The 13,983-nt window shown below is 39.5% G+C and overlaps 1 protein-coding gene across 1 annotated transcript in view; it reads right to left on the reverse strand.

The window, feature by feature from the left end:
- Window positions 1-13,983, reverse strand: part of LOC140198740 (1-phosphatidylinositol 4,5-bisphosphate phosphodiesterase gamma-1-like) — a 269,063-nt gene that overhangs the window by 36,717 nt on the left and 218,363 nt on the right. The window contains exons 23-25 of the mRNA XM_072259758.1: window positions 13,137-13,203; window positions 3,054-3,217; window positions 1,892-1,988 (exon numbers count right to left, since the gene is read on the reverse strand). Coding sequence (XP_072115859.1) covers window positions 1,892-1,988; window positions 3,054-3,217; window positions 13,137-13,203 — 328 coding nt within the window. The remainder of the gene's footprint in view (window positions 1-1,891; window positions 1,989-3,053; window positions 3,218-13,136; window positions 13,204-13,983) is intronic.

Raw genomic sequence — 13,983 nt, forward strand, 5'->3', positions numbered from 1 at the left:
CCAGCTGCTCACTTGCCTCACTAAGCAACTCCTGGACCATCTGAGAGAGGTTCAGGGAGTTACATTTTGGCCATATCACCCCACCTTGGAAACCACAGACCCAAGGGTCTACCTAAGAATAAAGTTGCCAAGCATTTATTGACAACTTCGGAGTACCTGAAACAGAAAACAACTTATTCATTGGTTGGAAATTTATTTTTCAGAATGTAACATCACAAAGACATTGGAGTAACTACACTTACATGTGTTAAGAGCTGTTTCTGACAAAATTTAACAGTGGAGCAGAGTGAGCCATTGTTGATTGATGAATTAGAGAATTTTGTGATCATCAGGTGTTCTGGACAGATGAAGACCACTGGTTTAAATGCTCACCATCAACACAAAGCACACCAAGTGTAGGCAAAACACTGGAGTGAGCAGAACAAGGTTCCCCCAACGTTCCCCAAGAATGCTTAAAGTTCAAAATTCAAAGCAAGCTTATTATCAAAATATGTATATGCTACCAAATACCACTTTGACATATGTTTTCTTGCAGCCATTTACAGGAAAAGAAATACAATAGACTTTATGAAAAGCCACACATGAACAAAAACTAACAACCAATGTGCAAAAAAAAGACAAGCTCTGAAAATTAAAAATGATACCGAAAACATGAGTTGTAAGGAGATCCTCAGCCCTACTCCTACCCATGTGTCAATTCCCAGCCCATTCATGTTGTGCTTTTGGCAGTTTGGGTGCCAGCCTGATACTTCAGTAGTTTCAGCTATAGAAAGATATTAAGATAATACCATTTTATGGTCAGGAAGGGAATCCAGTATCTCCAAGAGCACACTGATGGTGTCAGTCTCAAAAGCTTTCAGGGCTGAAAATCCAATATGGATAAAATACTGAATAAGGTTCAAGAACAATTACTACCCCTTAACCAACAGGCTCTTGGACAAAAGAGGATAACTACACTCATTTAAGGACTCTTTATCTTGTTATTTCATGCTTGTTATTTATTGCTATTTATTTATTATCTGAGTTTACACAGTTTGTTTACAATGAGAGGACATAGAGGGTAAGAGTGGAGAATTGAGGGGGGGGGGGATTTTTTACCGGAGGAGAAATCAACATTCTTGCCATCAGGTTGGAGGCTATCCAGACTGAATAGAAGGCATTGATCCTCCACCTTGAGGGTGGCTTCATCTTGGCACAAGAGGAGGCCAAAGACCGACATGTCGGAATGGGAATCAGAATTAAACTGTTTGGCCACCGGGAAGTTCCGCTTGTGGCGGACGGGGTGGAGCTGCATGACCAAACATTCCCCCAATTTACAAACATACAACGGGTCTCACCAAAGCACAGGGAGTCACATCGCAAGCACTGGACGCAATAGTCGACCCCAGCAGATTCGCAGGTGCAGTGTGGCCTCACCTGGAAGGACTGTTTGGGACCCTGAGTGGAGGTGAAGGAGGAGGTGTATGGGCTGATGTAGCATTTAGGACGCTTGCAGGGTTAAGCGCCTGGAAGGAGATTAGTGGGGAGGGGCGAATGGACAAGGGTGTCAGGGAGGGAGCGATCCCTGCAGACAGCAGAGAGGAGTGGGAAGGTAAAGGTACATTCAGGGTGGGATCCATTTAGAGATAGTGGAAGTTGTGAAGGATGATATATTGTTTGCGGAGGCTGATGGGGTGGTAGGTGGTAGGTAAATCTACTGATAGTTCAGATATGAATTGTGAGCCCCATTGATATTGTTTTAGATCGCCCATATAGTATGAGATTCTTGTCTATGATTTTTTTGTTTCTAATTTAAAGGGAAAATTAATCTAACCAAGCAACTTGCAATAAGATACGTAAAGAAAATAGATTGTTTCCATCTAAGTGGGCAAATGCAGCAGATCAAACTTACTTTCTTCATCAAAAGGGACTGGGCGGCAATAGACGACCAGCTCCGACAATTCCAGTGCAATCTTCTTTCGCCTCTCCATTATTTTTCCTTCCTGCATCTGGTTCAAAGAGGAAAAAGTCATCCACAACACAAGCTACAGTGTTCCAAGTAGACCCATTAATGCTGTTGATATTGGTTGTGACAGCTACCCCATTAGAGTGAAAACTAATTATCCTGCCTTATAGGATTTGAGATTCTGGGAAACAGTTCACAACCGCTGCCCAAGTGACAATCCTATTCACTGAGCCTCGACAGGTTACACAGCCTCAGAATTCAACATTTTGAAAGCTTGCGGTTCACCAATAATTTGCAAGCAGCCTCCTACAAGCAAGGAAATATGGCTGATTCTTCCCCTGCCAAAGTTCAAGCACAATATCCCCCAAGCAAGCTACAATTCCCAGGATTACTATATCCTAATGAAATACCTGACCATTATAGTCAATACCAAACAACACTATTCACTGTCAGATGCACAGGAAATTCTGCAGATGCTAGAGATATTGAGCAATGCACACAGAATGCTGGAGGAACTCAGAAAATCTGGCAGTATCTATGAAGCAGAATATAAACAGATGAGATGAAGGGTTTCAGCCCAAAATGTCTGCTGTTTATTCCTTTCCATAGATGCTGCCTGACCATTCACAATCAGATATATTCAGATCATTTTTAAGGAGGTCAATCACCCTGGCCTCAACGGCCAGGAACATCAATCACTCATGCACATTCTAGATCTTCTAACCTTCAGTCTTGCATGAGGACTGTTCATTTTAAATCCACTTCCTCCAATTCAGTGCCTTCATTTATGTCCTTCAATACATCTATGTTTCTTTAAGTACACAAATCGTGGTTTACATTCTGCAGTAAGATGGCACTCACTATTTGAAAAGGCCATTTCAGATTAAGGCACTATTAACGAGCCAGATGAAGAGTCTCCATCCAAAATGTTGACTGTCCATTTCCCTCCATAGGTGCTGAATTCCTTCAGCAGTTTTGTCTTTTCTTTTCCTCCAGATTCCAGCATCTGCAGTCATGGGGGCTAAAATCATGTAATGCAGAGTTCTTGGAGGATTATAAGCCTGAAGGAGGTTACCAAACAAAGATTTTCCCAACACCTTTCACTTACCCTCGCATCTGCATTCTGTGCTGCTTCGCGGATCTTGGCGACCCAGTCATTCAGGTCCTCTTGACTATCTGCAGCCACATCCAGCAGCTGTGCAGGGTGGGACATTTGTTGGGAGTTGATCGTGAACACATGCTGCTTGCTTCCCTTCCCTTCCTTCTGAATTACTGTCAAATAAATCTGAGAATGTTGAGATGGCGCAGGCAATTCCTTGTCAGCAACTAACAACAAAATCTACAGCATGTTTAGAAAAAAGACAACTGGCTCCAGCTCTACCTATCTGGTAGCACCTATTCATTGTTGGGATGGGACAGTGAGAGAGAGAGAGAGAGAGAAGGGGGGGGAGGGGGAGATAGAGGGGAGAGAGAGAGAGAAAAAAAAGGGGGGGAGAGAAGAGACCGGGAGTGACCGTCAAATGACATTAAGAATTTAGGACCTTTATGAAGCAGAAAGAAAAGAAAAAATGAAGTCCTGATGAAGGGTCTCGGTCCAAAACGTTGACTATTGATTTCCATTGATGCTGCCTCACCTGTTCAGTTCCTCCAGCATTTTGTGTGTTTTGCCTTGGATTTCCAGCATCTGCACATTCTCTCGTGTTTAAGAAAAAAATGTTTCTTTTGAATCCACGTGGTAGCATTAGGCTTCCAATATTCTAGGCTTCACTCTTCCCCTAACCTGTATCAGGGCTGCTTATCCTCCCAATAACTGAAAAGGTCTGCTCACTTAGATTGTTGGTGCAGCTTCCTATTCCCACTCAGTGGGGAATTAGCAGGTCTGGTCAGAGTGCAGGCAAGTTTATACAAATAGGGCTTGGCTAATGTAAATGGCCAGCATCCAAGTTCCAGAGCTCCCCACTTTGCATCCTGCTCACACTTCAGTAGAATCGCAGCTACAGAGTTAGCTTACAGCTTTCTGAGTGTGATAAACCAGAGATCTGTCTGGTTCTACAACACAGGAATTCATCCACCAAAAGTTGTATTAAAATTTGTTAATCTGCTGTTATTATAATCACTTCTAATTTATGGTTTATTTATTTGCAAGGATGCTATCCAACAAGAAGATTATAAATGTGAAAGCCTATTTAGCAAAGAGAGTCACAGAACACTGCAGCACAGAAACAGGCCCTTCAGCCCTTCAATCCCATGCTGAACCATTAATCTGCCTAGTCCCCTTGACCTGCACCTGGACCATAGGCCTCCATATCCCTCCCATCCATATACTTATTCAGATTTTTCTTAAATGTTGAAATCGAACCCAATCCAGCTCATTCCATACTGCCCCACCCCCTAAGTAAAGTAACTCCTTCTCTTGCAACACACATAAAAGTTGCTGGTGAACACAGCAGACCAGGCAGCATCTCTAGGAAGAGGTACAGTCGACGTTTCGGGCTCAGACCCTTCGTCAGGACTAACTGAAAGAACAGCTAGTAAGAGATTTGAGAGTGGGAGGGGAAGTGCGAGAAACTCCTCCTCGTGTTCCTTTTAAACATTTCACCTTCCAGCCTTAACCCGTGACCTTAGTTGTAGTCCCATACAACCTCAGTGGAAAAAGTCTGCTTGTATTTACCCTATCTATACCCCTCATAATTTTGTTATACTACTACCAAGTTTCCTCTCGATCTTCTGAGTTCCAGGAAATAAAGTCCTAACCTATTCAACTTTTCCCTATAACTCAGGTCCTCAGGTTCCAGCAACATCCTTGTTAATTGTCTCTGTACTCTTTTAATCTTATTTACATCTTTCCTGCAGGTGGGTGACCAAAACTGTTCACAGTACTCCAAATTAGCACTAACCAATATTGCACAGAATTTCAACATAACAACCTGACTACTGTACTCAATATATTGATTTATAAAGGCCAATGTGCCAAAAGCTTTCTTTATAACCTTACCTGCCTGTGATACCACTTTCAAGAGATTATGAATCTGTATTCCCAGATCCCACTGTTCTACCACACTCCTTAATGGCCTACCACTCACCGTGCCAAACTAACCTTGGATGGTTCTCCCAAAGGGCACACCTCACACTTGTCTGCAATTAATTCCATCTGCTATTTTTCAGCTGATTTTTCTGGCTGGTCCAGATCCTACTGCAGGCTTTGATAGTCTTGCTTGCTGTCCACGACACACCCAATCTTGGTGTCATTCACAAATTTGCTGATGCAGTTTAGCACATTATCATCCAGATCACTGATGCAGAGGTCAAGCAACATCAGGCACAGCACATATCCCTGCAGCACAGTACTAGTCACAGGCCTTCAGTCACACAGGCAACCATCTACTACCACTCTCAGGCCTCTCCCGCAAAGTCAATATCTAATCTAGTTTACAACCTTATCTAGAATGCCTCATCTTTAGTTCTGATGTAAGATATCATTCTGAAACACAGCAGTGGCATACAGGCAGCGAACAAAATTACTAACTACACTGTTAATGATGATTAATCTTCTTGACCAATCTCCCATGTGGGACCTTGTCAAATGCCTTGCTAAAATCCATGCAGGCAACATTCACTGCCTTACCCTCATCCACGTTCCTGGTAACTTCCTCAAAAATTTTTATCAGATTGGTTCGACATGACCTACCATACATAAAACCATGTTGACTGTCCCTAATCAGTCCTTGTCTATCCAAATACTCATATATCTTGTTCCTCTGAACACCTTCCAATAACTTTCCACTACTGATGTCAGGCTCACCAGTGTAATTTCCTGGCTTATTCTTAGAGCCTTCTGAAACAACAGAACATTAGCTCCAGCTCCAATCCTCCAGCACCTCACCTGTGGCTAAGATGTTTTAAATATCTCTGCTAGGGGCCCTACAATTTCTACACTAGCCTCCCACAGGGTCTGAGGGAACAGCTTGTCAGGTCCTGGGGATTTATCCACCCTAATTTGCCTCATGAGAGCAAACACCTCCTCCACTGTAATCTGTATAGGATCCATGACATACTGCTCCTTTACCTTACTGTGTCTGTCTCACAAAGAAATACAGATGCAAAAACTGCATTTATGATTTCCCCCATTACTTTCAGCTCCATACCTCTTTTGTCCCTTGCTATCTTTTGCTCTTAATATATTTGCAGAAGCCCTTGGAACTAGGTCCGGTTTAAGATGGCGCTCTGAAACACAGCAACACCATACTGCCAGCAAACAAACCTACTAACTACACTGTTAATGACACTTTTTCTGGACAACTATCACAGCAATCAATAGCCTGTAACTTCCCTTTTGGAGTTGAGCTGCCACTTTTGTAGTGTGAACTGAAGTCTCAATGGTGCAGGATGATTGCAGCATGGCGTATATGGCCCAAATCGAGGTGGAGGGGCCTGGCTCCGAGAGCGAGGAATGAGGCAATGTTTGTGGCCATTGCTGGAATGGACTTGGTACTGACTCAAAGCAGCAGATCCAAGGTGAGACAAGAAAGAGTCAAGGCAGCAAGGCCGGGGCCCAATAGTGACGAACGAACCGATGTTTGACTGATTTAAGCACCGTACCAGATTGGAAAAGTTGTGTACAGGCTGAATCAATACGCTCTCATGTGCAGGCAACGGGACCCAGATGTGAGACAGGATCGAAGTGGCAGGACCCTGGTCTGAGAGCGATGAATGAGAAGATGATTGGCTGACTTAAGCGGCAAGCCAGATTGAAAAGGTCAGGGTGTCGGGGCCGGAGATGAGGGACGACCTGGTGTTCAGCTTGTTGCTTGGGAAGGTTTACTCGTCTCTGCGCTGAACTAAGGTAGTGGTCTTGATGAGCCAAAGTCTCAAGTCCCCACACTAACACTGTCCACTCACACAATGGCCACTCCACTTAAACCTATCTTCTTTTTATTGGATTTTGTCAATTATATGCAATCCAATGTCTTCTCAGGAACTATAGTGCACAAAATGTGCTGACTGACCCCGCTCACTTCTTTTAAACTCACTCTCCCTCAACGCAATTCAATGTCTCCTCAGGAACTGCGGCGCATAAAATGCATGTAAAATTTACTTGAAATACTGCTTATATTAAATCCTACCTATGGAATTTAGTGAAGCAGCTGGCTAGGTTTTCAACAGCTCCTTTAAACTCATCAGGAACAATAAAATTTTATAGGAACACTTTCACCTCATATTGAGTTCTATTCCAATTCATACATCATCCCAGCATGAATTAACTTGTTTTTTACTTTATTTTCAAGGGATAAAAATTCAGAGTAACCTGACCTATCAGCATCTCCATCTCAAGGACTGCAGCTGTCAAATTCAATATTTCACCTCACACCCATGCCCAACCATACAGTCAAGAGAACTTGGAACTGCACAGTAAAATGATCTTGCCTGCATATATCAAAAACTATTAGCAATACCAGAAATGTTTGCACAAGCTTTTCTTTCAAGAGCTGATTGTTTATTTCAACAGATACAGATGTCACAGTACCTGTTCGATATTAATAGATCAAAAACTGGCCTGTGAGAGAAATATCAGCAGCATATTTTTGACCAGTATGGACACAATAGGCTGAATCAGGTAACTCATTCATCAGGTAACTGAAGAAGTAATGATGTGGTGTCTGGCCCTCTGTATGAGAATGCCAGTTCTAGTTTAGGCCATAAGACCATGAATGGAATGAGGCATTCAGCCCATCAAGTCAGCTCCACCACTTGATTTATTTTCCCTCTCAAACCCATTCTTCTGCATTCTTCCCATGACCTTTGATTCCTTACTAATCAAGAACCTATCAACCTCTGCTTTAAATATACCCAAAGCATGTTTCCCTGGATGTTATAAATTGGCCTGCTCATTTTCCCAGAGGTCCAGCCATATAAATCTACAGTTTGATTTGATGCAAGAAGTAAGGTCTGTTTTCCTTTCCCTTTGTTTGTACATATAAAAAGGTGAGAGTGATTACAAAGACTGCTGTGAAATGCTCCCCAGTTCTCTTCCACCCTGTCTGCTACATGAGACAAAGAATTGGAAGGATTATGCGAACAGTCTTTCTCACAAAAGGTCTCCATAAGTTACAGTTTTGATATAAAAAGGCCTTTGGGTGATTTCAGAACATTCTTTATTTCTTTAAATGTTCTGTTAAAGCATATGTTCCACCTGATGATCTTTTTTTTTCTGTCAAGTTTCAGTCCCTTGACACTAGTTGGTCTATGCTCATCTTATATTTGATGGGCATGTAGAACTCATTAACTCACTAAGCCTCAGGATCTTTTATTTGAAATTTGCTTCCATATCCCCTCTGCCTCTATAACTCCTTTTAAGAAATTGGTTGAAGGACAGCCATCACTTCACCCCTGTCATACTCCAGCCACTTGCAAGCACCAGCCTCTCCCTGTACAACGACTTACAACCCCTGCATGTGCATGCGCTTGATTTTAGAAGCTGATTTTCCATGGAATACAAATGAGAAAATACTTTCAGAAACAATTTGAATTCTAAAGCTGAGCACAGGCATCTCTCTATCAAGGGTAGCAAACCTTTTAGAAAGCATCAGCAGAAATTGGCAATAATATTCTAAAATATTCTCTCGTGTGTCGTGGTATTTTAAGCAGAAAAAAAATCACTGATTAATGATTTGGTAACATTAATTATGGACTTATTTTTAAGGAAAAATGATGAGTCCTGTTGCTTATTTACTTGTATTTATTATTTTACTATTAATAAAAGCAGCTTGAAATAAACAAAGCTTTTTAGAAACCCTATTCAAATATTAATATTAACCTTTTAAAAAGACAATTGAAAAATATAATTTCTAAGTAATATTGTTAAGGTATCCAGGTAAGATCTAAATACTGTTGTGTATACTAAGACAATGAATAATTCAAAACATATCATCTAGTATCATATGTTCTCACAAACATCTAGCTGGCGTTAAGCTAACGTGACACATTTCATGTGAAAATGTCTTATTGCTCTTGGGTTTTAAAAAAACATTCACTGCTTCATTTGGCAGTAAAGATAATTGTTATTTATCTTTTTAATATGGGTAGGTTTAAAGAATTGAGGGGCAGCACTACATACCATAAGCCAACAAAAGTTTTTGTCTATATGCTTAAGTTCACTAACCTGCCCTAGATTCACACTTGCCCCTGCTTTACTCACTTTATACTTAAGATTGTGAGACTAAGCAGAGCTCCAGTTACATATTTAAGTTTGCTGATGATACCACTGTCTTTGGCCGAATGAAAGCTTGTGATAAATCAGCATGTAGGAGGGAGATTGAAAATCTGGCTGAATGGTGCTACAACAACTTCTCACTCAATGTCAGTAAGTCCAAGAAGCTGATTATTGACTTCAGAAAAGGAAAATGAAGGCCCATGAGCCAGTCCTCATTGGGGGATCAGAGGTGGAGAGGGTCAGTAATCTTAACTTCCATGGTGTTATCATTTCAGAGGATCAGTCCTGGGACCAGTACATACATGCCATTACAAAGAAGGCACGGCAGCATCTCTACTTTCTTAAACATTTGCAAAGATTCAGCATGTCATCTTTGACAACCTTCTATAGCTTTGGTGGAGAGTATATTGACTGGTTGCATCATGGTCTAGTATGGAAACACCAATGCCCTTGAATGGAAAAACCAGTAAAAAGTAGTGGATATAACCCAGTCCATCATGGGTAAGTTGTTTTTGCTTTTTTTTATCCTGTGATATTATATCCAGAGCGTTATTATGAATTGTCCTATCTGCAATATTGGATCAATCGTAATAAAAATTGTAGGACTCTGACTCTCAAACTGTATCAGGCCAGTATCTACAGTAACGTATCATGTTATTATGAGTTTGTATTTTAAAGCAACTTCGCCACTTGTGCCTGTGTAAGTAATCAGCATGAGTTAAACTGCTGCAGGATCATGTAATGTGTTGGATAGCTTCTCGTTTCTCTTTGCATTTTTCTGCATTTATTGTCTTGAATTTGTTGGTCTTCTATTACGAATTTTTGTAACTTTCTGTATTAATGGCCTGGTCCTGTATTGCCACAAGGAACCCCTCTGTTTCTGGGAAGAGGTCTCCAACTCTGAGCCAGGCGTTCGATGCTTCCTTGTCGTCATCTAGTCTGCTTAGATCATGGGGATGTTTTCCATGGAGGGTCATGTTCTTCCATTGGTTAACTTTTTCTTCGAGAATGATAATTGCTTCATTTTTCTGGGTTATGCTTTCACTTAAGTTTAGTGGTGTGTACTTCTTATCAGAATTGCATATGCTCACATGGAGTGCTAAATCCTGTTTTCATTGATGAAAATTTATCCTCAGAAGTTTTAACTGACTGTTGTGTAAATTTTTAATGTCTATTATTTCTTATCCTCCATGTGTCCAGGGTAATGTTAATCTAAATGTGTTCGAGTATATACAGGGTTTTCTAAAATTAGTCATTTCAGTTCTTGATTTTCTTTGTAAATTTTCCATATCAGTTTTGGACCAAGATATTATGTCAAAAGTATATGTTAATTTGGGTACAGTGAAAATGTTTATTGCCTTTGTTATATTTTTACTACTGAGCTCTGTTTGGCAGATCCTCTTAAGCCTTTCAGTAAACTATGTTGAAAAACTTTCCCTTATTCACACTGTGATCTATTTCCTTTGCATGCTGACATCCCAGATACTTACGGTGTATGTTTCATATTCATCCATTAGTTGTAATGTATCCTGCTGTTCTGTTTTATATTCTACTAGCTCTAATGACCCTGTCTTTACAATTAATGTTCTGCACTTATCTAGTCTAAAGTTCATGTTTATATCTTTAGAAAATATTTCTACTATTTAAATTAATTGCGTTAGCTACTAACGAAGGAGCATATAATTTCAAATTGTCCATGTATAGAAGGTGTGTCAAGGTATAATTCATTTAGTTGTTTCTAATTGGATACTATATTTATGTCCAACTCATTCAATTAGATAGTGAGTTTAAAGCTAGACAAAACTATAGTGGGCTTAGATAGAGAGTCACCCTGAAAAATGTCTTGGTTTATTATGCTAACAGTGGTTGTTTTTTCTTTTGGTTGTTAATAGAAAGTGGTTATTATAGTACGCCAATGCTTCATCAGATGTAGGAATGTCAGAAGTATTGGGTATAGTTTATATACAATAAGAACTTCTATTAACCATGAGTGGGACAGAATAAATGCTTTTTGATAGTCAATATAACAACACGAAAGATTTCTACTTTTCCACCGGGCTTGATTTAGAATTACAGAACCTATTATCAGTTGTTCTTTACATCCTTTTATACCCTTAGGGCATCTTTTCTGTATATTGTGGTTGAGTGAGTGGTGATTAGTTGTTAGATGTGTTATGTTACAATTTTATATATAGTTTGTAAGCAAGTAATAGGGCAATATTTTGATGGGTCATTTGTGATTTCTCCTTCAGGTAAGAGATATGTTTTACCTTCTGTAAAAAGTTCGGGCACTTTTCAGGATTTTTAAGAAAATTGTTGATATGTATTAATAGGTATGGATGAAGGCAAGTATATTTTATACCAATAATTATGAATATTACCATTTATGGTACTTTTCCAGTTGTGGGTATTTTCATATATCCACTTATAGCATATCCATTGTAACATCATGTGTTTGCATGTCTTCAATTGTGTGAGTGCATTCTCTCTTGTTTGTTTCTTGATTGTGTGTCAGCCTGTTTGATATTAGATCAAAATTTTACTATCTCTATGTTTGTGTGTCAGCCTGTTTGATATTAGATCAAAAGTTTACTATCTCTATGTTTGTTGGTAATTCTGTGCTAAGGTTGGTGACACTTTGGTGCTTCAACTTTAGTTTCAATGTCTTATATAAACCTTTTTCATTGTTCCCAAACTGCAAATCCTGTTTTCTTCATCTATCGCATTTTATGTATCTATTTAGTCTGGCTTTGTATGCAACAACCTTTTGTTTTAATGTATCTACAAATGTACAAACTTTACAATGCTTTTGTTAGGCTGATCGTATCACATATAGCCCTTGTATTTCCTTAGTATTTCTTTAGCTTTTCTCTTAACTTTCTTACTAGGGTTATTCATTTTATACTCTGCTCTTAAGGTTTCAATTTTGTTTCTTAATCTCTTCTCCCATTCACTGTTCTTATTTCATTACTCAGTTTTGAGTTTCTATTAATGAGTGTCTCTATTCTGGAGCCATTGTACTGCACTGCTGAGAATGTTGCACTGTACATTATTGTGTGTAGTTCTTCAAATGCTTCAAGTTTTCCTAAATATTGTGGTAATATAATATTATTGAGTGTATTAACATTTTTTTTTGCAAATTTTGATGGCAGGTTTTGTTTTACTACATAGGGTCTTTTTGTTCAGTCAGTGCCCCTGTATTCTGTTAGTGTCATGTTAAATATTAGGATAATTTTGTCTGTAAGCTCAGCTTCATCATCAGCACTCTGGGGAGGCTCTACGTCTGTGTTGTTGCTATTACTGTCATATTATGTTTTTATTATAATTTATTTTTTTCTTTATTTTCTGTATTTGCGCAATTGTTATCTCTTGCATATTGGTTATTTGTCTGTCCTGTTGGGTGCAAGCTTTCATTGATTCTGTTGTGCTCTTGTATTTACTTTGAATGCCCGTAAGAAAATGTATCTCAGGGTTGTATATAGTGACATATAATTACTTTGATAATAAACATACTTTGAACTTAATTCAAAGTAGGGTGTGAACTTAATCTTCTGACTGAGTGTGTAGAACCAAGTTGAAAAGAAAATAGACAAATCCTTAAACTGCGACTGTCAGGAATAGTTCACGGGAATTGTAGTAAACTACATTTCTGGGGCATGGTAAGGAGAGTTCTACTGTTACAAACCTGAATGCCAGTTCTACTTTGACATAAATGTTTACAACACAGCAAGACGGTATTTAATTTTTAAAATGTTGTTAGTTTCTTTTCTTTGGTCATTTAACAATAAATATATATGCATTAAATTTTCTTATTCATTATTTTAGTACAGCCACACATCCCCAAATGAAATATTTTCATGAGTTAATTAAGCAGCACATAATCAAAGATTATAAGTGAATGTACATTTTGGTGTTCAAATTAATGCATAGTAAATTTAACAAGTATTTGAGAATAATGTGAAATCGTTGCAGGCAACTCACCAATGTAGCATGTTGGAACATCAATAAATCCCTTGAGGAAACTTCCCAATGGGCTGTTTTCCACAGACTGCGGGAACAGGAGAGAAAAAACAGGAATTACAAAAGCTCATCAGGATTGATATTATTTCATAGATGTGGTTTGTATGATGCATTTGTTGCATTTAAATTTCACACTGCCACAAATGCGAATTTATGAGTCTGGTTTTAAAGAGGAGGGCATTTATTTCCAGAAAATAGAGAAATTACTGAAAATTGGATGTGGGATAACTCCAACAAAAGAAGCTATTAGAGTTAGTGAGTGATCAGCTCCCAGAGTCCCAGCAATGCAAATCTCAAACCTTTGGTGGATTGCCTGGACTGTGTATAGCCCCTTCCAACTGCAGCAGGGCTGAGACTAAGAGCTCGGCTTGTGCTGAACTGGCTGGATTCCACTCACTCCCATTCCACTGCAGTGGGATTCAGAGTGCGCACACAAGCTATGGAGGACCAGGTGCTGAATCCTTCTCCTCCAACGTCTCCTTCTGATCCACTGAAATGAAGGAATGGTAGCGGTGAGTGGGGAAGCTCTAGGAACACAGAGAGTAAGAGACAAAACAACAGGAAAACATGGGCCTTATCAAAAGCCAGTCTTTGTAGAGGGACGGCTTCAATAATATTGTTTAGTAAAGTCTGTATTCTTCTCTGTTATTTATTGAGGGTGTACATTCCCTTGCTCTGGAATGTTCCTTTACCATCACAGCCAGACTTTCTCCAGGAAAATTGGAAGTGTCAGTCATGATTTGCTCTTTCAAGGAACTGACAGAAGAAGAATGGGGGCCTGGGGGAGATCGAACATGGTCATATTGAG

Source organism: Mobula birostris, chromosome 1 (genome assembly GCF_030028105.1).
Source record: "Mobula birostris isolate sMobBir1 chromosome 1, sMobBir1.hap1, whole genome shotgun sequence".
Classification (NCBI taxonomy): Eukaryota; Metazoa; Chordata; class Chondrichthyes; order Myliobatiformes; family Myliobatidae; genus Mobula; species Mobula birostris.